Source organism: Alosa alosa, chromosome 11 (genome assembly GCF_017589495.1).
Source record: "Alosa alosa isolate M-15738 ecotype Scorff River chromosome 11, AALO_Geno_1.1, whole genome shotgun sequence".
NCBI classification, from domain to species: domain Eukaryota; kingdom Metazoa; phylum Chordata; class Actinopteri; order Clupeiformes; family Clupeidae; genus Alosa; species Alosa alosa.
Window position 1 is genome coordinate 3,919,707 of NC_063199.1, and position 24,101 is coordinate 3,943,807.

The following is a 24,101-nucleotide window of genomic DNA, read 5'->3' on the forward strand; positions in this document are numbered from 1 at the left end:
TCAGGGTCTCTCGCACTAGAGAGGCACTACTCTATACACATGGGCACTAGAGAGGCACTACTCTATACACATGGGCACTAGAGAGGCACTACTCTATCGGGACTTCACGGACACATGGGTGGCATCAGCAGGCATCGTGGTGACGTAAATAGAGAACAGAAAGACATGAAGATGCCCGGGTAGTAGGGGTGTGAATCTCTCATGTAAAAGACGATACGATTCGCATCTAGATACATGGGCACGATTCGATACAAGAAAAGATACATGTTTATAAAAAACGATTCAGTACGATTCGATGTGATGCGATTCGATGCAGTTCAAGAATGGAAAGCATTCTGAAAGATTTTTTATAATTTGCTCAAGGTGCACATTCATTTTATATTATCAATTATCATGGTTGTCAATTAGGCAACAAAATGTGTGAATATGATGATCTAAACTGAGGTTTGTTTCATATACTGTATTGAAATGAAAAAAGAATAGTCTACATTTCAGTCAAACACAGCAGCCAAATACTACATACAAATACATTTTTATAGACGTTACAGATTTTATAGTTATATCTGATTGTTTTCATGGTAGCCTTGTTGAGGTAAGACAATACCGAAATAAAATAAAACAGTGCTTAAGACACTCTTGGCCTTTTCTCATATAGGCCTAGCCTACCCTACAAGAATAAAATAGGCCTACAAATCAATGAACTCTCAGGGCTTATTTTGTTCCAACAGTAGACCTAATGCAGAAACCTAAAATGCCACAAGTCTGAGTGAATATGAACAAAATCATTGGCTAATAATTTATGCATCGTTTTAGCAGCAAGGGCCAAATTATTATTTAACATTAAGGAAATCCCTTCATCAAAGGTAAGGCTACTCTACAGACTATCGTTGCTGTTTAGGAATGCTGTAAATTCTTAATTTCGCGCTGGATTTCGAAAAACAAAAGCTGACCGAGTGCAAGTTGTCACATGCTTAAATTGCAATAGATGTATGGGTAATGAGGTCATTTGACAACTTTGGGCAATGAATGTAACCAAAAACGAACTGCATTACCCACAATTCCATGCACGTATAGTTTTAAAACCAGAAGTGAGGTGAACGCGGTGCTTGGAACGTAAATGAGCGTCTGAGCGAGCAGAAAAGGTTGTGCACCGATTCATAACAAGTAAATCGATATAACGACCGGTTCATTTCAGTTTTTTTCCGATACGGGTCTTCACGTATCGATGTAGCCGTATCTTACACGTTAAAAACGGATACCGATACGTATCAGTTAATCTTTACACCCCTACCGGGTAGGGTTTAACGCCATCCCACAACCCTGCTATGGCCAGGCCCATGGCAGAAACACCAGTTAGTCCTGGAGGAGGTGTGGGCTGGGATTGAGGTGGGTATGCGGCAGCAGGTAGGGTGGACCAGGTGGGAGGGTGCAGAAGATCAGTAGTAGTATAGTAGAAGATCATCTCCTGGATCTCCTGGGGATCTGGCAGGCAGAACCCCAGTGAATTAAGTTCTTGGTCCAAAGCAACTGTCTGCAAAGTTCTAGCAAACCTCCAGATCTGGGTCAAGCGTGATTCACCAGTGTGTCCTCTGTGCCCTGGAGGAGGTTTCCTTGAGCACATCTAGTAGCTGCCTAACAGCGCTGGGGAAGAGCCGCTACCGCTGGCAGCATAACCTGCTGCTAGACCATCGAAGAGAGATGTCTACCACCTGAGGAACACCCCCTTTTGCCATGGTTGGGGAGCAGCCCATTCCAGTGGCCGGGCTGTTCACCTCGGTGTCAGAATGGGGGCTGCAAGTGGATCTGAGGAGGCAGCTCAAGTTCCTAGACCATGTCACATGGTACTCCTAGAGCAGGGGTATCCAAACCTTTTGACTCAAGGGTCACATTGGGTTTTGAAAATTGGCCGGCGGGCCACACAACAAAAATATAATGTGTATATAGGCTATATATATATAATGTTTTGTATAATGTAAATGACAAAGTAATTCTGTTGTAGAAAATTTCTTAATAAATAATTATTTCTTAAGAAATACTGTTCATTTGATGTTTAATTAATTTATAAATGGTGCACTGTCACTTTAAGACTCTTTTGCCAGCTCCACTAGCCTATGGCTAGTGCTGTGTCTATGGCTCACAGTTTATAAATGGTCAGTAGTGGGAACTACTGTTGCCATCGCGATATCCTTTTAAAAGTTTCTTATAAAAACGAGATATCAATTATCAACAATAACAAGCCAGCTGGAACCTGTCACAGTCTCTTCCTCTTGTGCACGCTCAAATGTGTTCCCAATTAAATGGAGTAGCATAACGTCGTTAGATCTGCTGCAATGGAGATAGGCCTACTATGTATCTTGATGTAACAAGCTGTTTTGACATTGACATGGTAAACGCTCTCTAAGAAGAGTGTGAAGCAGTTTGCAGTAGCCTAAAGTTAATCACAACGTTGTCTATGTTGGAATAGCGAGTGGCCTATGTTAACCTAAATAATTAAATGCACTGCAGGCCGGATTAAAGTTTGTGGCGGGCCGGATCTATGATAATCTAATAAATGCTCGGCGGGCAGGATTAAAGTGCGTGGCGGGCCGTAGTTTGGACACCCTTGTCCTAGAGCTTACAGTTCCCTGGGGGAACCGCATGGAGAAGGCATACAAATGGAAGCAGATCAAGCACCAGGAGCTTTTGGAACAGTGCAGGAGGACTAGCTGAAAGGCAAACATTTTGCTGCCCAGCCTGTGTATAAGGTTTACATGCTGTTTGGCATCACAGGGACTGCAAAGAGGAAAGCCATCAGGTTCTCAGGGCATCAAGCCATCAAAGATGTTTCCCAGCACATCCTAGGATGCATCATCAACTGAAGTCTTAGGTGAGTTGTTTCAAAGTCCTGTCAGTCTCTTCTATGTGGACAGGAGAGATTGACAGGAAACGAATGATGGAGAAGGCCTGGGGTGGGATAGGGTTGGAAATAGGGTTGGAACCGAACCTGGGTTCCTGTGGTTGGGAATATTGTGCTAGAGCTCCCCCATTTCATGTATTTTTGACAAATAAAATGAACTAAAAAAATAATTTTCAGTTATCATGATTTATGATAAAATGTATAAAACAGTAACAATAACAATTTTAGGAATAATAGGATCAAATTTGATTGATTAATAATGTCCCCCGCATCACCCGCATTTAGTAATAACCACCGCAATTAATGATAATTCATTACAAAATTTGGGATATTTTATTACATATTACGGGTTTTATTACAAAATAAAGAGAAAAAGCATTCAGGCTCTTTACAAATGTGGCAGATTATTACAAAATGTGTGTATTACAATAAAGTGATAACATTTTACAGTTATTACATGATATGGTGTTTCAGACCTCCCTTTACTTAAACTGAAAGTGAAATCACACCCTACGTATCCTTGCAGATTTGACCTCTTCATAATCCATCACCCTAACTCATGACTTCTGACCTCCAGTCTCCATGAAAATAAGTGGTGATGGGAAAAAAGCTAAGGGACACTGATAGATACACACACACACACACACACACACACACACACTGACTATTTATTCTGGGGCTTGGCGAGCGGTTCATATGTGATGTCTAAGAGTTGGGTGGGTGGGGAGGGGGGTGCTCACCAGAATGCGGTTCTCAGTTCGGCTTTTGGACTGAACCAGCATGACCTGCCGCATAAACTCCACCCTCTGCGGTCTCAACAGCTGAGTGATGGCATCTGAGAGACAGACAGAGACAAAGGGGACAAGCAGATATGAATACACACACACACAAGGTTTCACACTCAAACAGATACGAATGCGAATACACACACAGACACACACACGGCTTCACACTCAAACAGATATGAATGCACACACACACACACCACACACACACGGCTTCACACTCAAACAGATATGAATGCGCGCACACACACACACACGGCTTCACACTCAAACAGATATGAATGCGCACACACACACACACGGCTTCACACTCAAACAGATATGAATGCACACACACACACACACGGCTTCACACTCAAACAGATATGAATGCACTCACACACACGCACACCCACGGCTCAAACAGATATGAATGTTGGATGACATGAATGGATGACATTCTAATCTACATGGCAAAAGAATGAATGTTGCTTCCATCTACTATCAGAGAGACGTATCTCACGTCAGTGATATCTCACATCAGTGATATCTCACGTCAGTGATATCACATCAGTAAAGCGTCAATGAAAACCATACTGTGCCATGCATGAGCACTAAGACTAGGGCGTGTATGGTACAACCAAGGGCCACTAGAGACAGGGCAGAACAGAGACTACAGGCAAACAACACAAGCAGTTCAGTGGTTACAGGAGAGAGTCGGCAGGTGGAAGAAGCATACCTTGAACAGAGTAAGGCACAGTAGAATGAAGCGCCATGATTTCAGCTGCGGTCTTCAGCCGGCCCGAACAAGAGGGGCGGCCAGCACAGGTCGTACAAGTTGTAGAACGTTAGGGAGAGAAACACACTCACACACATTCACACACACATCCTGCACCACATGCAGTGAACGGGCGCTCAGAGGGAAACCACAGTTTGCAAGAGGGCCTGACACAGGAAGTGACACAGTATAGGCCTCACCTTTAGCTTACACGTAAGAGCCAGTGATTCAAGAGACACCCCCGCACACAGGCTTCTGTGAAGACGACCGCGTCAGCTTCCTCTGTGAAAAGCCACCGTAGCTGTTTCACCTGGCAAAACTTGGAACAGAGGTGTCCGTCATAATAACACCTACTGTAAGGGGCTCGCAAGGACCAGATTTTGGAAATGGTGATAGGATATTTGGTCAGAGGGGTTCACCTGAGGTTGTGATAAGGAGGAAAAAAAACATTTCATTGTTTCTTACTGCATCCTGCTCTTGCAAAAAGTGGCATTATTTTAAATCAAGAAGTGCATCCAAACAGTTAATAAAAAGGATCTGAGAACAGTTGGGTTTGAGTCGAGATTTGAAACTGGCAGTTGAAGGACCTTTGATGAGCTGAGCGTCACAGCAGTCAAAAGCAGCTTCCCCAGGTTTAGTTCTCACAGTATATATTATGCTCTTGCATACTGAGCAAATACAATGTGGTCACTTGCTAACCTAAATACCTTTTGAATCATATTTGGCAGTGAGAGAGAAAAATGTGTCTACGAAAAGTATCGTTAGGCAAAGATTGAAAATTGTAAATGTAAATTGTAAAACCACACTTCTGATAAGGCCACCACTTGATATGTGATGCTGCAATCAATTGAGTGGAATTTATGACAGTAGTAAGAAATGTGGGCACGTCAGCATGTGGGAAAGTCATTAGATAGTACTTTTAACAGAATACCTGGTAATGACAGTCGTGACAGAGAAGCTTCTGAGAAGATACAATCTCTTAGGGTGGTATGCACATCCTTTTCAACTGTATTTCTAGTAACCACACATTTCATTTTACTCAATCATTCTCTGCTAAAAGATTGTCTCAATTTTCCCTTTTATGTATGGTATATAACCACACAAACGTTTCGTTAACAAATGTTATCGATAAATATATTAAATCGACTCATGTGTATAGGCTACAGTATAGCCTATACTTCCAAAATGACATGTATGCAAAACCCATTCATTATTCATGTATCAGTGTTTCCCACAGAATTAAATTCTATTTGTGGTGGTAAGTTTGCAGAATTAACTTGAATGCAAGTTTTTAACAAATTAGCACAGCGTGGTTATAACCAGATTTAAGCACAATGTAGTACAACCTGGAAAATCATTGTGTGGTGGGCCGCCATAAATAAGTCAATGTATGGTGTATCATTTGCATGTAAGGATATGCAAACACAGGGATATTAAAATGGGTATGTCAAATGGCATGCATTATAAAGCATTTGCATTATATATGTGCTTCCATAAATGCCTAACTATAGAACATACATGCATGTAGGCTATATCTAGATCTATATAACATCCCAACGCCTTGAGACACCACGAAAGAAACAAGTTCGTAACATGCCAAGATAATGGAACAAACCACCAACAGAACTCAAGGGTGTGACAGGTTGGTCTGAATAATGAGATTAGACAGTTCAGCTCTTTTAGAGTTGACCTCCATCTGGTGGTGAAACACTGCAACAATCTCTATGCAAACTAAAAGGCCCAAAAAGAACTTTGCAACATGATTTTCAAAAAACCTTAAAATAAAGTGTCAAATGTCTCAATCCACAAATAAGTAAGGTACATCAAGTAATTTGGATACAGCTTGTATTAGTAGTAGACATTTCAACACAGCTGGACTTGGGACACCAGTGTGCTGCAGGGGGGGAATGCAACCTATGCATCAACCAACTGATGTATCAAAGGCAACTGACAAGAGGGAACTCACCATTCAGAAAAGAAACTGCCTTACATCCATGTGTGCACACATTAAACATGCCAATGGGAAGCAGTTTTTCCCCATATTGTGAAGTATTGAGTGGAGTTGTGAAGCAGAACAAATAGTGGTCAACTCGAGCCTTGTATAATGACGATGTAAAATCATGTGTGGAGGTTGAGCTCAAAAGTTTGTGTAAACAAGAAGTGAATCATTAAGGGAATGGTTCCTCACAGCTCTCACTTTTCTTCACTAATAAGAAAACTTCATTGCAAATGTTTTCAAGACTCTTGTAGCATCACTGTGTTAAAGAAAACAGAGCAGCACACCAGACTAGGCCAATAGTTTCTTTTTTATTAGCTGTACAGCAATACATTCTCCACACCACCATTCTTCTCGGCCCTCAGACCCTCCCAATCCTAATAAATGTCTTTATATTGTTGGTTTTTCTGACCGTTGTAAAATTCACACAGTACAGCTAAGTACAAAATGCATCAACCTATAATTTTAAGAGCTTAACAAAACAAAGAAAAAAAAAGAAAAGCAGTTTAAATGCAATTACATGTAGGAGGAAACTTCATTTTGAATTCAGCAGAAATGTTCGGATAGAGGACATAGTTTCCAATCTTTTTTTATGTTACCAAAAAGAGCGACAAAACTTTAGTCATTCTTCCCCCAAAAGCACTCCTTTCATTCAAACATCCCATGGTTGTCCACAATGTCTCCTTCTCAAAGCAACTTTACCCATAACAAACGTAGTCCTGACAAGAAACAGATCACGATCTAGCGCAGGGTTAGGAGACATCTGCTCACAACTTCCCATTCAATCTCTTAGAAAAAAAAAAAAATCCTTCCGTCACAAACATGAACAGAATTTAATTTACATTTAAGACCTGGAGCTGGTTCTACAAGACCGTCCGTCCGTACAATTAAAACACAGGATGTTTTCTTGAGATGCAAGTGACTCTGCTCAACCGTGTCCCTTTTCGTCCTTGAGGAGGAGTTAAAAAAAAAGAAAACGCAGACAAACCAACACCGCAGACTGCTTCTCGCAAAGCGGCGATCGTGTTGATTCTCTCTAGACACATAAAAGGTGGACAATAAAAGGGTGGCGAGGTTGGGTCGCGCAAGGCCTGATGCTTTCTGAGAATGCAGAGTTAAGTACATGTGACGAGTTTTCAAGCTACAAAGGACAGAAAGAAAGAGCCACGCTTGCCTACATGATTCATCTAAAGCATTCTGTTTTTCTTCTTTTTTTATTATTTTTTTCATTAGTTATTATAGAAACCGTGGAAGAGTTTCAACGTTCTCGGTACGTTCTCCAATAGTCTAAACGCCACTGTTAAAACGCCACTGTCCCACCCGCTGCCAGCATTCAAGGTCACCGAATCACTAGAAAAAAAGATTAAAACGCTCATAATAAAACAGAAAATAAAAATATTTACAAGCAAACTAGCCAACATTACCCTCTTCTATTTTTGTACAACGCATCAAACTGCAGGTCTTTTAAAAACTTAAATGGATGGATGAATGGATGCCACTGTTCCTGGCATGGTTGTCTGATGGTTGCCTAGCCACCTCAGCAAAGCCCATATTCAACTTACATGAGTGGTGGGGGGGGAAAACAAACAGAAACACTGAAGCTTTATGTATGCAGTGGATAAAAGTTGTTACATTGTTAAAAAGGTGGTGATCAGTGAAAGGGTAGGGTTACAGGCCCATCATTTACAGCAGTCACAGGAAAGGTCTTATCCTAGCCGTGACCAACTCATCGATGTCAAGGCAATGTCACAGCAAGGGTTTTGTTAGTCAAAGACAAAAATAAATCCTAATCGCGTGGGACACACTAGTCTGGATGGGTGTGCTGTCTCTTGACCCCTCAAAAACACATACTCACAGGCGCGCGCACACACACACACACACACATACACCTACAAACCTACTCTCTGCATACATCGTTCCCCATGCACAAAATGGCACACAGAAGAAAAGCTAATAGATCCAATGGAAACTGAATGAATGAAACTGGGTTGGAGGAAGGGAAGGTTGTTTCATGCAGAGGTGCTGAAACACACAAGTCCAGGACAGCTGCTGGAAACTCAACAGTAAATATGGAGAGAAAAAAAAAAAAAAAAAAAAAAACAAGTTTGTGCACAGCTTAGGCTGCAAAAACAAAAGGAAAATGAAACAGAACAGTGAAGGTCAAAGTGGTAGAAGTGGTACATGAAGTCCGACAGCCGTGCAGGGTGGGACTGAGGAGTTCTGGGGCGGGGAGGGGATGAGGCAAGGCGACAGAGAAGCAGGAATAGGGGGAGAGGCGTCAGTGTGTTTATTTCTCTGTGTGTTAGAACAAGTGTATTTGTGTTTGTTTGTGTGTGTGCACACTGCATGTGTGTGTGTGTGCTGCGCCATATTGCGCCACCACGCGTGTCCCTGCCACCACACATCACCGGTCCATCATGCTCAGAATCATCTCTGGGGTCAGGTCCCCGTTGGGCGCTGCTTCCGAAACCGACAGCTGCACCGTTTCCACGGCGCCCTCTTCGGCCTGCACCTCGGCTGCGGGGGCATCCACCGCCGCAGCAGCTGCTGCCGCCACGGCCGCCGCCTCTCCTCCTTCGGGCTCCTTCTTCACGATGATGTTCTCTATGGCCCCCGTGCTCTCATCCTCCACCTGGATGATGGCTGCTGCTGCTGGAAGACAAACCCCAGAGTTTTCAATAAGACCACTGGAAGTCCCATCAATCAAACGGCAAAGTGGGAACTTCATTTAATGGTTAAAAACAACCTTAAAAAACATAACTAAAAAGAGTCGCATTGGGCCAACAACAGTTGAAACGGTTTGAAACAATTTGTTTACGAACACAACTATGCCCTCATGTAGGTGTGATTTACCTGCGGGTGCTTTGGTGGGGGTGGGGGAGGGCTTGGGAGCGTTCTTGGGGGGCCTGCCGCGTTTCCTCTTGACGGGTGGGGAGGCGGGTGCTGGGATGGGCACGGTGGGTGGGGCCTGCTCCACCTCCATCTCCATATCATCCAGAGCCTCCTCTTCCACCTCATCATCATCGTCGTCGTCGTCTTCGTCCAGATCGGGTTCGCCATGCTCGTCTGAGGGACACACAGTCACATGAGGACTTAGTAAAGACTACAGAGCCCATAAAAGCCCTTCTTTCAGTTGTGGCTACAGGAGAAGTTCACATGGTGCATATCTTAAGGGAAAAAATGTGCTTCAGCAAGCCATTTGACACCATGCGTAGCTAAGAGGTACATGCAAACAAAGGCAATAATCTTAAGCAGAACATTGGCTTGTTGGTAAAACTGAGGAAACTAGTGAATGGGGTAAAAACATTCATGTGTAATTCAGGTCATGCAGTGGAAATGGAGAGAGAGAGCGCTCACCACTGTCATCATCGTCCTTCCTGCTGCGCATCTTCCTCTTCCTGCCACGGCCTCTCCTAGGAGGAGCCCCGTTTTCGCCATCGGTGGTGTCCTGACCATTGCAGTTCTCTGCATGCCGGGCCATGGTGTTCTGGAACGAGACAGGCAACATGACGACTCGTTGCGCTTACTCAGCTATAGATCACTTACCAGAAGACTGAAGTAGATACACAGTCATACTAACAGGGTAATACCTGCCTATTAAACAAACTTCTTACACATCAAGCGATTGCTTATATGGGCTTCTGACACACGGGTGTCTAAAAACATTTCACAGAAGAACTCATTACTTCCAGCGCTCCCACCCAATGGCAAAGTAATCAATCAATCAATCCACCCATGACGCTGGTCAGTGGAGGAGAGTCCTATTCTTACCCTGCGGGTGAAAGTCTTGCCACACTTGGTGCACACAAAGGAGGTGGGCACAAAGTTGGGGTCGTGGTAGCGGCGGAAGTGCATGTCCAGCAGCTGTTTCTGCCTGAAGGTCTTCTCACAGTGGCTGCAGGCGTACGGCTTCTCACCGGTGTGGGTGCGCTTATGCATCACCATGTGACGCTCCTGATCACAAAAGAACGCAAGTTAAATTCACATGTCAAGTAGAGTACGAGTAGGTTTCTATATCAAATGTGAGATCAATACCAATACTGTATTTGTGTCTTCCTATCCAGTATGAATTTGAGTGTGGAGGGAGGGGGGGGCAAATCTGACCTGTCGGCATGCGTAATCGCACTGGTCGCACTTGAAGCGCTTCTCGTTCTTGTGGGACTTCTGGTGCTGGATGAGGGCGTAGCGCTCGTGAAAGACGGCCTCACAGTAGCGACATTTCCGGCCCTGCTCGATGTACGAGTGCTGTTTACGCAAATGAACACCTGAGGGGGTGGAAAGGTGTGTTAGCTGAGAGAAATGTGCTCAAAGTAATTGACCAAAGGGCTAACAAGAGGGAATCCTTCATTGACCAGTAATTAATGAGTGGATTGAGCCAACAGCTACAGCACACAAACTACTGCATTTACACTAAAAGTGTATTAAAATATGAGCAGAAGTATAAACTATGACTATGCATTCTAGTAAAAGCACAAGAATGGTGAAGTCTTACCCAAGTCACTCTTGCGGGCAATGACTGTGTCGCAGTGTGGGCAGTGGAACTTGGCCACGTTCTCAGTGTGTTTCTGCAAGATGTGCATCTTCATAGTGCCACTCTGGGTGAAGCGAGCGTGGCAGATGTAACACTCATAGGGTTTCTCCCCTGTTCAGATGAGGAGAGGACAGTCAGATACCACTCACAGGAAATAATTAATTACAGGAGATAAGAGATACACAAAACATCAGAAAGACAGATATACAGAGAGATATGGTGAAGACAGAGAGAGGTACTGTTACTGACCGTCTCACAGTAAAGACTTAGAGTTATAAGTTAGAGGATAGACAGTTGGAGTGAGCGAGAGAGAAAGAGAGCGACGTTGAAGAGCGAGAGTTGGTGCTGCTGACGGGCTCACCTGAGTGTGTCCTCATGTGTCTCTTCAGCTTGTATGTGTCTCTGCTGGCGTAGCTGCACAAGCTGCACTGGAAGGGGCGCTCTCCGGTGTGGGAGCGGATGTGGCGCTTCAGCTTACTCACCTGTGGGACCACCAACAAATCGTCAGGGACAAGATCAGATCACACAATAGATCACAGAGGAATACATGAAAGAAAGAAAGAAAGAAAGAAAGAATGAATGCATGCATGCAACAGGAATGACAACTCACCTCCACACTGGCGTAATCACACATAGAGCACTTGAAGGGCTTCTCGTGGGTGTGCTTGTAACGTCGGTGCCTAACCAGCTCTCCACTAGTTACAAACGCCATGTCACAGTCAGTGCACTTGTGTGGTCTGGTGCCTGTTCAAGAAAAACACAAAGAGCCATCAAACTCAACCGGACTTGAAAATAAAAAAAAGAAAGAAAAAAAATAATAAAAATGTATACATCTTCATTTTCATCTTAGGTCATGACGGCTGCATGCGTAGCGTACCTGTGTGCGTGTTCAGGTGGTTTCTCAGCAGAGTGACTGTCCTGAAGGCGCGGCCGCACAGGTGACATTTGTGGGGCCTCTCGTCCGTGTGGCTCTTCATGTGGCGGTCCAGGTTGGAGCGGCGGGGGCAGGTGTAGCTGCACAGCTCGCACTGGAATGTTTTCTTCACACCTACATGTCAGATTTGGGTTAGGCAGGAGTCTTTTCATAAGAAAATGACCCATCATCATGTTTGACTACGGTCAAGGGGGTATTGAGTAACTGAAGTATTTCAGTTACTCAGTGCCTTCCCCAATCTATGCTACACATTCTACTTTAGCACGTCCTAAAACAGTATGCCTCTAAAACTTACCCTTCTTTTTGATTTTGGTGGGTTTTGGTGGCTTCATGTTGCCCACCACCTTCTCGGCATTGACCTCAGAGAGCAGGCCCTCCTGCTGCTCCTCCTCAAAGTCGTACACAGACACGTCCATGTCCTTCTCCCCCTCCGTGTTGTAGCGCAGCTTGCTCTTCTTGCTCTTCTTGGTCTTCTTGGCTGGGGGCTGGTAGTCAGGGTCTTTGGCCCAGGTGGGGTCCTCGTTCTGTGGTTCAGTGATCATCTCCACGCCCTCCTCCTGGGCTTGAGGTTCCTCCTGTGGTTGGAGCTCGTCCTGCTCCACGGTCTCCACCTCTCCATTAGCACCGACTTTCACCACCTAGAGACACACCATAAAGTATAAATTTAATTAAAATGTAAACAGGATACAAGACCAACAATTAAAGTTGTTCAATTTTCGCTAAAAATTGACCATGTTCTAACTTAAGTACATAGCCAGTGTTGTAACTGTTGACAGTGATGATACCTATGGGAAACAGTGACACACCAATGTATTTATTCTTGGCAGCCACTCATTAGAATAGGCTAAGGTGAACAGGTGCATCAGCATTCACAAACCTGGAATCCCTCAGGCAGTGGTAAGGTGTGGCAGATGACAGGCTCTCCATCTTTGGGCATGGCGGTGGCATCCACCAGGGTGCCCTGCAGCTCCTCCACAGTGGCCGTGGTGACGGGCACAGCTGAGACGGGCACTTGCACCAGCTGCAGCTCCCCGAGGCCTAGCTGTTGCTCCTCCATGTTGACCACCTGCAGCGTAATGATCTGTGTGTCGTCCACCGTGGTCACTGTGGCCTCATGGGGTGCGCCAACCACCCCGACCGCTGCCGGGTCCATCACTTCGGTCTTCATCTGGAGCAGTGTAGGGTCCAGGCCGTCCATGACCATCATCTCCACGCTACTGTTGACGTTCACCACCCCCTCCACCAGCTGGGCCTCTGCGCCAGCCTGCTCGTGGCCCTCCACCTGGGACTGATCCACGGCCTCCAGGCCGGCCGCCTGCAGCAGCTCTGCACCCACGTCTTCATCCTCGCGCCGCCGCACGTAGGTTTTGCACTCTTTGGCCTTAAAGGCGTCACCGGCCTCCTCCACTACCGCATCGGTCGGTCCCCCTTCCATGGGTAATACCTGTGGGTGCAGGTGACGAGTGAGTTTCTGATTCGACTGGTTTCCTGACCAACTAACTACAAGTAGTGACCCTGTTCTAAAAGAGAGCTGGTGTATTTACAACCAACCTGCTAGTGTAAATGCCACACTGACTACCCACTGCCACCCATCAATCAAAGACATTATGCCGAGTTGTACAGGAACAGGATGTGCTTCTTCATCGTTACTTTTCCCTTACATACATTTTACCTTCACCAAAAATGTGTACTTCATCTTTGCTGTCTACACCTGCTTCTCTTTCCAAGTCTGGTTCCGCTGCATGAGCTACCTGCCTCACCTCTCCTTTTTTGCTACCTACAGCTCAACCTGAAAGAAATACAAAAATGTTAGGCCTTCACTTCTGAACGTCATCACTTTGATTTAACATCAAAGCATATAACGCCATGATCAGCTAATGTTATGTAAAAACGTTCATCGCAATCAGCCCTGGAAAAAAATAATAGGACTTTATTACTTTCTCGCGTTGCATTTCGACTTGTAATATTGAACTAAAACTCCCTATTTTTGACTTCCGAGTTTCTGGGCGTTGCGGCAAAAATGCCAAACTCCCATAAATCCATCAAGTATAGATGTAATCATATTATAGTATAAACCCCAAGTCTATATGCTGACTTCGTTCTAAGTGACATGTGGATTCTTGTGGATGGTTAATCGTGTTTTTGTACCACTACCAGCCGGGTTGTAGAGGGAGCTCTCCGCCGTTTTTATCCTTTCCCTCGTTTGTTGCTTAAGGTAGTCTTTCAATAAGAGCGGTCACTGGCACGGTGATCTGCACCGAGCTCATCGTTTGCGGCAATTTTATCCGGTCAAATGGAAACAGATCGCTAGCTTCGGACAGGGCAAGTGAGTGAGCGGAATGCGTGTTGAGCAAGTTAACGAAAATGGCCATCGAGGTCATTTAGCTATGCATCTTCCTCGTTTGATTTCGGGCTGCGCAACAAGCTAGCGCTAACGAAAAATATGCTAACTGGTTGACGTTAGCAGCATTTTTAGGTCAACGCGAAATTCTGTCCAACTTGTCTCTTGACGGCATACCAACTGCAATATCTGTTGTAAAAATGTTTAATGGATAATTTAAATACATAGAGTGGGCGTTTTGATGCATTATGAACTTCTTGGTTGAACTGGGTCAAAGTCAGTTACTTGTTAGCTAACGTTAGCGCTGAACCCAGGAAGGACTAATTTGAATCGAATTTGCTCAGTTAGGAGGGGCGCGAACAAATTACCGAGGCAGCTAAGTAGCTAACAGGCTAAGCTAACCTGGCCGTTGGCCTATTGTACTAACCATTCGCGAGTGCTCAATTTATGTGGATGTTTTAAATTTAGTTTCACTTTGATAAAATTGTTCGCATTTGTTGTATTTTTTAAAAGTCTTGCCTGGGTGGATAAGTTGTTAGCAACCTAGCTAAGTAGCCAAGTTAGCTAACTAGCTTTACGTTGGACTGCTAACGTTAGATGTAGAAACGGCGGGTTTCTATCACTGGGAAAGACAGGAAACAAAGAGAAGAAAAAGAAAATGGACGCCTGGCCTAAACATTCAAGCAAACATCGAAGTGGATAAATATCGAATCTCGCCGAAATGCCAACTGATATGGGTTAAATAACACTAAATACGTGGACATTACCCTGAACTTCTGGGTTATAAATGTTTTTTGCTAAATTTTCGATAACGATAGAGGGAGACAAACACCCCCCGCCAGCCGCCTGGACTGGGAGCCCCATCGTGACACCTAGAGGCCGATTAAAGCTCCTGCAAAACTCCCCCATTTTCTAGAAAGTAGTGCTGTTTTACCTGCGTTCCCTTGTTTATTCTCTCGTTGAATTCGATAGAAAGCCCAGGGTTTGTTCTTTCTTCTGTCCGAGATGGTGTAAAAATGCGTCCTTCTCCTCCGGTGGTTTTAATCCTCTCCCGCTTTTGCAGAGTAGGCTCCGCACAAAATGGCGGCCTCAAGCGGTGGATGCGCTTGCGCGGCACGCAGGGGGGCGGTGGCGAAGGGGAGGGCTGTAAACACAGCATTGTGGGGATTGGCCGTTTGGGGCGCTACTTTTGAATTGCACCTTTATGGCCCAACGCTGGGAGTAGGAACAGCCATGGGGAAGATCTGTTTTGGGCCAGTGGCCGCGTTTTAGTGTGTAACAGCCTTCGTATCTATCTGCCCATCAAATAAGCTGAAGTCATTGCATCAGACAGATTTATGCGGGCAGATCATGAAAAGGACTAGGCTCAATATAGGCATCATGATTGAAGACAAAATAAAAACTTAATGTATGCAATATTTACTAGGCCTATTTGGATTTCACTTTTGGTTGAAGGCCGTTATTTATTTCAAAAATAGAGGCTGCTGTATATGTCAGGTATTATAGGCTATTCATAGGAGCCACGATTCAGAATGTTTTACAAATATTAACTGATTATTTATTAGGCCTATAGATAGGTTTTTATTTATTGTTTGCAAAAAATCAGACTTAGACAAATATCTTTTTAAAATTGTGTTTTAATGGTTTTCTTTACACTTGATGTCAGGCAAGATTCTTGTCAGACAATATACATTTTATAGAAAAAACAAATCACTTAAATGCTGCACAATCTGTGAGTCTTAAGGAAAATATACTGAAATCTTTGATGCAGTTTGTCATGTTGCACCGCAATCATTAACTCTTAAATAAAGTCTTAGCATTTCCCCCCCCCCCTTACTTTGAGGCACTTGTTCATTAAAGAGGCTATTCAGCGCCCATTTGAAAGTCTGACAGAATGGGGGAAATAAAAGTAGCGGATCAAATAGCAAATAAAAAAGTTCCAGGCTCTCTCATAGAGCCCGTCTCCCTGTCCTGTCATCTTGGCAGAGAACGCCCCGAGTTGGAGGTTCTCGGTGTGCATGCAGGGGCCGACCCAGAGATCATGTGGTCATAAGAGGTTGTCTGTTCCTGTTCTGTAAAAGGCCAAGTCCACCACAGTTTACACATTTCTACAACAAAATAATAGTTCTGATTTGAGAACAAAACAAAAAACATAAGCTTCATCTCCTTTACAGCAGAAATAATCTTCAGTAAAACGCCAGTGGCTTGAGTCATCAACAAGTGTATTGTAAGTTACTGTGGCTTCGGCACCCTTGATAGTTCTGCATATAGTCTGAGTATTTAAACATTTCAACTAAAATTACAACACATTTAGAAAACACATATTCTTCCAATTGAATATATTCATATATATATATATATATTTATATAGATTCATATAGATTCTTCTTCTAAAGCATACATATTTGACAATATAGAATGATGGCACTGTGATGCTTTAGTGGTCCCTCCCCCCTCCAGGTCCTAATGGTCTTTTATTAAGGTGTGTTTGAGGGAGGGGGGGTCTGGGGTGTAGTTTCCATCCCTCCAGTCCCCCCACCCCCAAGGAGTGATACCAATCACACCACCCCTCTTGCTTTACCAACTAACATTCTTCAACAAACACTCACACCAAGCACTCCACACAGTCGTAATTTTGTCCTCACCTCAAAAGTCAACCATTTCGAAAGTGCACTCCTCCCCAAATAAAAGACAAAGTGAACATTAACACTCCTACCCTATCCCCCAATATGCTTCACCCTCAATCTGCGAGCGGGCGTCCAGACTGTCGTCTCTTGCATCTGGTAGTTCAGCTTTTTGTCTGGATGCTGTTCTAAAATCACGTGTCCATGTTCTGGAAAAAAGGCAACACCATCGGGCCAAATACTAAGGCAGCAAAACACTCCCATCCTCTTCTGCTTTCCGCAACATTTCACCCTCCTTCATCACACTTTGCCGTTATCACACCTTCCCCCATGTAACAAATGTTATTACAGAATAATATACAGATTTATAATTGTGATTACTCGTCAGCTTGTGGGTGGGTAAATAATTAATGTCCGTGTCCGTGCTCTCTTGATCTTGACTGCCTCACTTACCACCCCATGTCAGAAAATAGGATACAGTTACAGCGTGAAGTCCATGCTGTGGGTCAGCTTGTTTTCACCCACACATTTACAGTGTAGTGATTTCTGTCATCACCTGTCTCTTTGAATTGGCAACATTGGACAGACACAGCTGAGTTGACATGGTTCAGTTGTGTGTGTGTTTGTGGAGATTTAAGGGCGTGGCTGCTTCCTGCCGGATCAGAACGCTGTGCTGGCCATGCTGCCAGGGGCGAATAGTCGGGCCACTCCGTCCTGCGACGACTCCACATGTCGGTGGGCCATTTTGCCTTCCTCACCTACAAATGATAGAGGTCAAATGTCATCATCTGCGCTACTTTAGAGATTAAACTGATCAAATATGTTCCTCACAGCTTATGATCATGCTTTCCTTTCCCTTCCCCCAAATGCTTCTGTTATCCATTATCAGATAAACATTCTATTCCACTCCATTCAGTTCTACTCACTTTCAGAGGCACTATGCAACAATGTACCACTTTTGGATTTTTATTACAGGCAACTAGCACTGTTCATCATCTTCAAATGACTTTTCTTCGACCCATATCCTCACTGCTGCTTTAGGTCCCCCTTTACCTCCAATTTCATCTCCTCGCCTCTTTCCCTCTTCTGCACAGCTCTCATCTTTCACTCACCCAGCACCAGCAGGGCTTGCTTGGCGGCATCCCTCACATCTTCCTTGTCAGTGCGACACAGGTAGACCAGCTGGTCGATGCTCTCTTTGGCCTGTCGGAGAGAGAACATTTGTTTACATGCAGGTACTTGGGAAGCTTGCTAGTCCCCGCTATTGGTTCACTCTACCTTCCTACAAAGGAAATGTATGTTGTGGATCTACAAATCTTTATTAACCGCTTCAGGATGAGGAGAGCTGGCTTTTGTTAAAGGTGAAGGTTGAAAGATTTAACAATCTCAAATGTGACAAAAGTTCTATGGCCACATCTCTGGTCCATTAGCATCATAGATGTGTACGCATAAGCAAGCTCTTTTATGTACAGATACCACAGGGTAACTCTGTAAAATGTGCATCTGAACATTTTACATAATGTACAGTATAACATAATACATTTTGGATATTGTTAGTAACCATGTTAGTTGGATGTGCATGTTGGATATAGGGAAGAAGTGCAGTGTGGCTACTGACCCTCAGGCATGCAAGTGCTTTGCATCCACACACTCGCGTCTCCAAACTCTCATCTTCTAGAAGTTCCAGGCAGCTCACCAGTGCCTGATGAATAGATTGAAAACTTGTCAGTGTCAGCATGGGACATCATGTAAAATTACTTTTAAAAACATAAGCTGTCATCAAAGGTTTTCTTTAAGAGCATGGCTTGTAGATCCTGTGTTCACAGATAGGGGCAGTGTTGCATGGATGTGCCAATTTTCTTCACCCTAGACCACAGTCGTGACCGTTGTTTTGTAACAATAGAAGGAATGCCAGAGATGGCTATGTTTGTGTTAGATCATGAAAACATTGCCACACTTGCCTGAATGTGCTATTCTTTTCCATTCAGGTTCCTATTGTAAACTCAACTTTAAAAACCCTCATTGGTGATGACTCACTTTATCAAGTGTGTTATCAAAATGTGCAATGCCACCTGGTTTAAAAGATTATCATCAAGTGGTGACTTCTGGAATGGCCTCCTAATGTCTAGCCATATGTATACACAACTAAATCAATGTGTTTGGTAACTTTGTGGCTTGCACACAAAGTAGTATACTTTAGCACAATGCTGATATGCAGTTGCTAGAAATGTATGCATCATAATTGGACATAATTCAATACTGGAGCAAGAGATACTATGAATGCTCTTAAAGAAATAGATAGCCCAAATAAATGGAGCTTAAGGATAACAGCTCTTCACAGATACAACTCTTCTGGTAAGCTGTTACACATTGTATCATTCTGAATAGACCTTTTGTAAACACTGTTGAGTCAGTATCAGCACATTCTTAGGATTAATATTTCACAAACCTACAATAGCTTAGCATTTACCGTTTTGACAACTGTGCTCAGTTGTACTGAGTCCAGGAATAATAAAAACATGATAGTATTATGAAATTGTCAAATATTTAACTTCCATTCACAATTAATAACAGGCTGTAAAACGGTGCAAAGCCAACTCCACAAATCAATGTCAATTTTATTCTGTTGTTAATTTAAAATGCCTCACATACAGGTGCATCTAATATCTAATATTTTTTTTCCATAGTCTATTTCAAAAAGTGAAACTTTAATATCATTTAGATTATATAGTATAAGTATATATACTCTTTTGATCCCGTGAGGGAAATTTGGTCTCTGCATTTATCCCAATCCGTGAATTAGTGAAACACACTCAGCACACAGGTGAACACACAGTGAGGGGAAGCACACACTAATCCCGGCGCAGTGAGCTGCCTGCAACAACAGCGGCGCTCGGGGAGCAGTGAGGGGTTAAGTGCCTTGCTCAGCCGTGCCTACTGGTCGGGGTTCGAACCGGCAACCCTACGGTTACAAGTCCGAAGTGCTAACCAGTAGGCCACGGCTGCCCCAAAAACATTCATTACACATATAGTAGAATATTCCTTTTTTGTTTTAATCTTGATTATTCTAATCTTGATGATTAATGTATTATAAATTCTGTATTGTAATATTTTGAGATGCTGGATTTTTGATTTCCATGGGCTGTAAATTATAATGTTTACCTGATAAGAGCTCTAATCAGATAAATAAGTCAAAACACCGGCAATGGTTTCCTGAGCCTTTCATCAATGAAAGGGCAATAGACTTTTCCACGATTCTAATTTTCTGAGATGCACCTGTAATTCAGTGAAGGGGTATGATATTTTAACATGGAGTGCCATGTGGGACACTGTGTGTGTGACCTTTCTCTGAGCTGGGGCCGGTACGATTAGTCTAAGTTTTGATGTGCACGGGTCAGGACGGTGCAGTTGCATTTTGTTTACCCGCTCTCGGTGGCGCGGCTGGTCTGCCAGGCTGCGGAGCAGGGAGCTGGCGGCGCTGCACACCTTCCCGCGGGGGTCTCTCAGCAGCAGGCTGACGGCCCGCAGGCCCTCCCGCTTCAGGCTGCTCTCCGGGGGCCTCTTCAGCGCCTTCACCAGTGTGTCCTGGTCCCCACACTGCAGACACTGGACCAGCCACACTGCAAGTGTGTACATGAACACATAAACAGAGTTAACCATAGAAATACAGACAAAGGTCACTAACTATGTCCATACATACACAGGATACAGAAACAAGAATGAATGAAATAAGTCTGGCCATGGGAAATGGGTAGGTTCATTGGATTAAACATATTGAGAAGAATAAGGTGACCCTGGGGCTGACTGATTGTTTGAATTCATTACTGTAACTGAGGGTGTGTGTATGTTTGTTGTTATTTTTTTTTTTTTTTGGGGGTCAAACCACTACCACACACATAGTACATTACATTTACATGCAACAGAAACACAAACAAAGCCACAACAATGAGTGAAATGACTTGGGAGGAATAGGCTGATTCACTTGATTAAAAACGGTTGAGAGTAGAGTTACATTTTGAGAAGCTGACGGCTGAGACCGAGACTAGGTGATGAGGTGCTAATGTTGCCATCAGGGTGGTGGAAAAACACCCATCAAAGCTCATTAGTTTGTGAATACAACACATTCACACACCCTCTCAGTCATGAACGGTGAGATGAGTAAGAGCAGAAGGCCCGCCTCCACAACCGCTAATCCTCTCATATCAATACCAATTGAAGAGGTCAGGAGGCCATGATTCAGTACAACACACATTGATTAGTTAAAACAATCTCATCATTCTGTTGTCTCTCTGTGGCAGTCTTTCTCTCATCTCATTATTCTGTTATACATGGAATTCTGTCAATAATTCACGAGGTTGTGGCAATGAGGAGCTGTCAGTAATAGGCACCTATATGGACCTAAGTTATAGGAAGTGACCATTGGTAGTTGTGGCAATGAGGAACTGTCCTTAACCTAGCAGTCTTTCCATTTGTCTTTTTCATACATACAAGCATTCACTCGCTTACTCACACACAGACAGATACACACACACACACACTCACCCTCCTCGGCCAGCTCAGTGACGTGTGTGTCCAGATCGATGACTCCCTCAGCCTCCAAGTAGCTCCAGAATTGGAAGAGCGTGATCATCTCTCTGGTCCTTCCTCCTCGTCTGGGCAGCCTCCGCTCCAGCATTCTCTCCACCAGCCGCAGGAACACTGGCCCCCCAACACACCAGCAAAGACAACTTCATTACGCCAGTCGGCACAAAACAGAGCAGCACAGTTTGACACAGCCTACTAACTGACTAAGTTACTCATACAGCGAGGCCATTGTGACAGACTTTTCAGACAGACAAGAAGCGGCTGAAATGTGGACTGTTTCGCTTGACTATATAGAAGTAATATGATTAAGGAAATACTAGTGTATTTCCATTGTATCTGAGTGATGATAAATGCCAGCATATGGGAAACTCCCTAAGAGTTCAGCATATAACTACCTAAGAGAACAACACACCCATTTTCACAGACATGTCGACATGCAAATGTCATGTGGTACGCATACACACGCTGACTCTTCAACATCTATGACAACGCTACCTCATGAATGCTCCCTCACCCACACACACACAGACAGACAGACACACACGCCTGCATACACTCATTCAATTCTCTCACGCACACACACACACACAGAACAGTGCAAGTAAGTGAGGCCACACCTGAATCAGCCAAGCTTGCTGCTCGCTCTGGTAGTCTGCTGGAGTAGGTGGTACTGAGCGCGTGCAGAAAGGCCTCTGTGGACGTGCTGTAGACACCACCCTTCTCACTGCTGCCATCCATACACTGCTTCCATAGCAACACTGCCCCCTGGCACTGATCTAGCTGGGGAACCACTGCTCCAGAAAAACAAGAAGAGGACAGGAACTTCAGTTCTCAAATACAATTCATAAAGCTCTACAAATCAATGAACTATAACTTCTGTTATTAAAATATTCTCAATCCCTTTCCATTATCCCAGCAGCACATGTTAAGCATTCATGAGGCCTGGTGCACAAATGTGATAATTCACAGTGCATAACACTTTTGTTCACCTTTATAATAATAATGCACTCATCAGTGTCGGTCACAGTGTACTCACCCTCTTCAGGCTGACTCATGCCCTCTGTCGAATCTTTGGCGACTCGTCTGATAAGCTCGAGCACGCGGGCCTCCCTCAGCAGGCGGTCCAGAGCGTACATCTCCCCACAGCGCAGCGGGCCAAATGTGCCCAGGCGCTACACAGCGTACACACACACACACAGCAGAGAGAGAGGGGCAGAGAGACAGATGGAGAGAGTGAACACATAAGAACATATCATTATGAAAGGTCAAAGAAAAACAGCAAATCTGAATAAATAAATATTTTTTTATTTTACCTTTATTTAACCAGGCAGATCATTAAGAACAAGTTCTTCTTTACAGTGATGGCCTGACATCTGATAAATGTGATAACTTGTCTGTTATTACACAAAGCTCTGCAGTTATCCCTTTCTTTCACCAATCACGGGTTGGATTATGTACTGTTAGCTATTATAACACCAGTCTGGATCCTAATCATGATTGTAAATGAACCGCAACAGAGGCTCGTCTGGATATAATCACTGGTAAGTGGCGTAGACAGGCACCGGCTTGTACTCACCAGTAGCTGGGAGCTGCAGTTCCTCAGATGCACCAGCAGGGTGCGGTCTAGAGCCAGACATGCTGTGCTGAGTGGGCCGGAGGGAGACTCCCAGCAGCGCTCCTCACAGCCTTCGTCTTCACCCGCACTTTCATCAGCTGGCCGCTCACTAAACACAAGCGAAACACACACAACACAAGTGCCATCAACACACTGTACATGCCAATTACAACATAGAAATACCTATGCATCCATTCACAAAATCATACCTATTCACCAGTGCAAGCAGGCACACACATACACCAAGAACAAAAATGCACACATCAGCAGTTGACCATATGGAAGAGGCAACACTGATGTGGAACACCCAGTTTTTAGATTTGACATAGAGACATTCTCTCAAGTCATTCAACTTTACTCAACCACTTGAACTTCAGCAATCATTGTCAACAGTGTCCCATTTCAGCCAGTAGGTGGCACTCAAAGTACAAAGATCCACATGTATGAATGGGGAGTCAAGAGGCAGAGCCAAGGTTGGCAAGCACACACAAGATCAGTGGAGATGGGTGTTAAAGGCTTTGCAGCAAAGTCCCTCAAAACACTTCTGTTAGATATTGGTTTTCGAGGACGATCACTGTAAAGAGCTGTAAGGAGTTGTCTGAGGCTGCTGAAAAGGCAAGCCAATGGTTATGGCTAAGGCGCGCCACTCACAGACTACTTGGGGACATGGTATACAACCTGAATGGACTTAGAGATATGTGAAATCTGTGTTTCTAGAGTGGTACTTCTGGTTGATGTCTCTGTTTGTATTATGTCCAACCCCATCATGAGGGTGGAGGTGGGGAAGGTCCGGGACGCCAGACACCACTGTTGAGGCGGTAATGGTAGTTCCATGAAACACTGATGAAGGAAGCTGCCTGCTTGATAACCCTAGTGAAATGCTCTCGGTGTTGGTGGTGTGTCTTTGATTGGGCATTTAGACTACTGGTTGTGGATGTTGTGCCCTGATGGAGAGTCTTAAACGATGCAGCGCGTCTGCGACTGCCACAAGCCAATTATGTGTTGTTGTTGAATCTCGTGTCATGCTGTATAATGTGA

At 44.2% G+C, this 24,101-nt stretch overlaps 3 protein-coding genes across 10 annotated transcripts in view; all 3 read right to left on the reverse strand.

Moving 5' to 3' along the window:
* carmil2 (capping protein regulator and myosin 1 linker 2) overlaps positions 1-4,451 on the reverse strand; it is a 52,375-nt gene extending 47,924 nt beyond the window's left edge. The window contains exons 1-2 of the mRNA XM_048257686.1: positions 4,400-4,451; positions 3,637-3,731 (exon numbers count right to left, since the gene is read on the reverse strand). Of these exons, the coding sequence (XP_048113643.1) occupies positions 3,637-3,731; positions 4,400-4,436 (132 nt within the window). The 5' untranslated portion in view covers positions 4,437-4,451. The remainder of the gene's footprint in view (positions 1-3,636; positions 3,732-4,399) is intronic.
* Positions 4,452-6,726: 2,275 nt separating this feature from the next.
* Positions 6,727-15,412, reverse strand: ctcf (CCCTC-binding factor (zinc finger protein)). Of its 3 annotated transcripts, XM_048257359.1 has the most exons (13): positions 15,175-15,261; positions 13,572-13,688; positions 12,777-13,343; positions 12,195-12,537; positions 11,843-12,013; positions 11,576-11,709; positions 11,327-11,447; positions 10,927-11,076; positions 10,539-10,699; positions 10,206-10,388; positions 9,792-9,921; positions 9,288-9,500; positions 6,727-9,086 (listed from the first exon to the last, which is right to left on the reverse strand). In XM_048257359.1, exons 2-13 carry the CDS (start codon positions 13,593-13,595, stop codon positions 8,839-8,841), a joined length of 2,445 nt encoding a protein of 814 aa, XP_048113316.1. In that variant the 5' UTR covers positions 13,596-13,688; positions 15,175-15,261; the 3' UTR covers positions 6,727-8,838. The 3 variants fall into 3 exon arrangements, with proteins under 3 accessions (XP_048113316.1, XP_048113315.1, XP_048113314.1); XM_048257358.1 differs by lacking the exon at positions 13,572-13,688 and having other exon boundaries at positions 6,727-9,083; positions 15,175-15,412; XM_048257357.1 differs by lacking the exon at positions 13,572-13,688 and having other exon boundaries at positions 15,175-15,412.
* A 656-nt stretch (positions 15,413-16,068) lies between these two features.
* Positions 16,069-24,101, reverse strand: part of ripor1 (RHO family interacting cell polarization regulator 1) — a 71,263-nt gene continuing 63,230 nt past the window's right edge. For all 6 annotated transcript variants that reach the window (XM_048256815.1, XM_048256814.1, XM_048256813.1 and 3 more), the window contains 8 exons: positions 23,025-23,172; positions 22,485-22,620; positions 22,066-22,239; positions 21,407-21,562; positions 20,288-20,484; positions 18,483-18,566; positions 17,977-18,067; positions 16,069-17,622 (listed from right to left, as the gene is read on the reverse strand). In XM_048256815.1, the coding sequence (XP_048112772.1) occupies positions 17,525-17,622; positions 17,977-18,067; positions 18,483-18,566; positions 20,288-20,484; positions 21,407-21,562; positions 22,066-22,239; positions 22,485-22,620; positions 23,025-23,172 (1,084 nt within the window). In that variant the 3' untranslated portion in view covers positions 16,069-17,524. The remainder of the gene's footprint in view (positions 17,623-17,976; positions 18,068-18,482; positions 18,567-20,287; positions 20,485-21,406; positions 21,563-22,065; positions 22,240-22,484; positions 22,621-23,024; positions 23,173-24,101) is intronic.

What these genes read in the sequence shown, in the direction of transcription:
- ctcf (XM_048257357.1), bottom strand. Translation starts at nt 15,399, where the DNA reads ATGCTGTGTTTACAGCCCTCCCCTTCGCCACCGCCCCCCTGCGTGCCG. An exon ending in CCACCTGAACACGCACACAG is followed by an intron (nt 11,710 to 11,842) that starts GTACGCTACGCA and finishes TTTCTTGAACAG; the next exon opens with GCACCAGACCACACAAGTGC. An exon ending in CCCCACCAAAGCACCCGCAG is followed by an intron (nt 9,087 to 9,287) that starts GTAAATCACACC and finishes TTTGTCTTCCAG; the next exon opens with CAGCAGCAGCCATCATCCAG.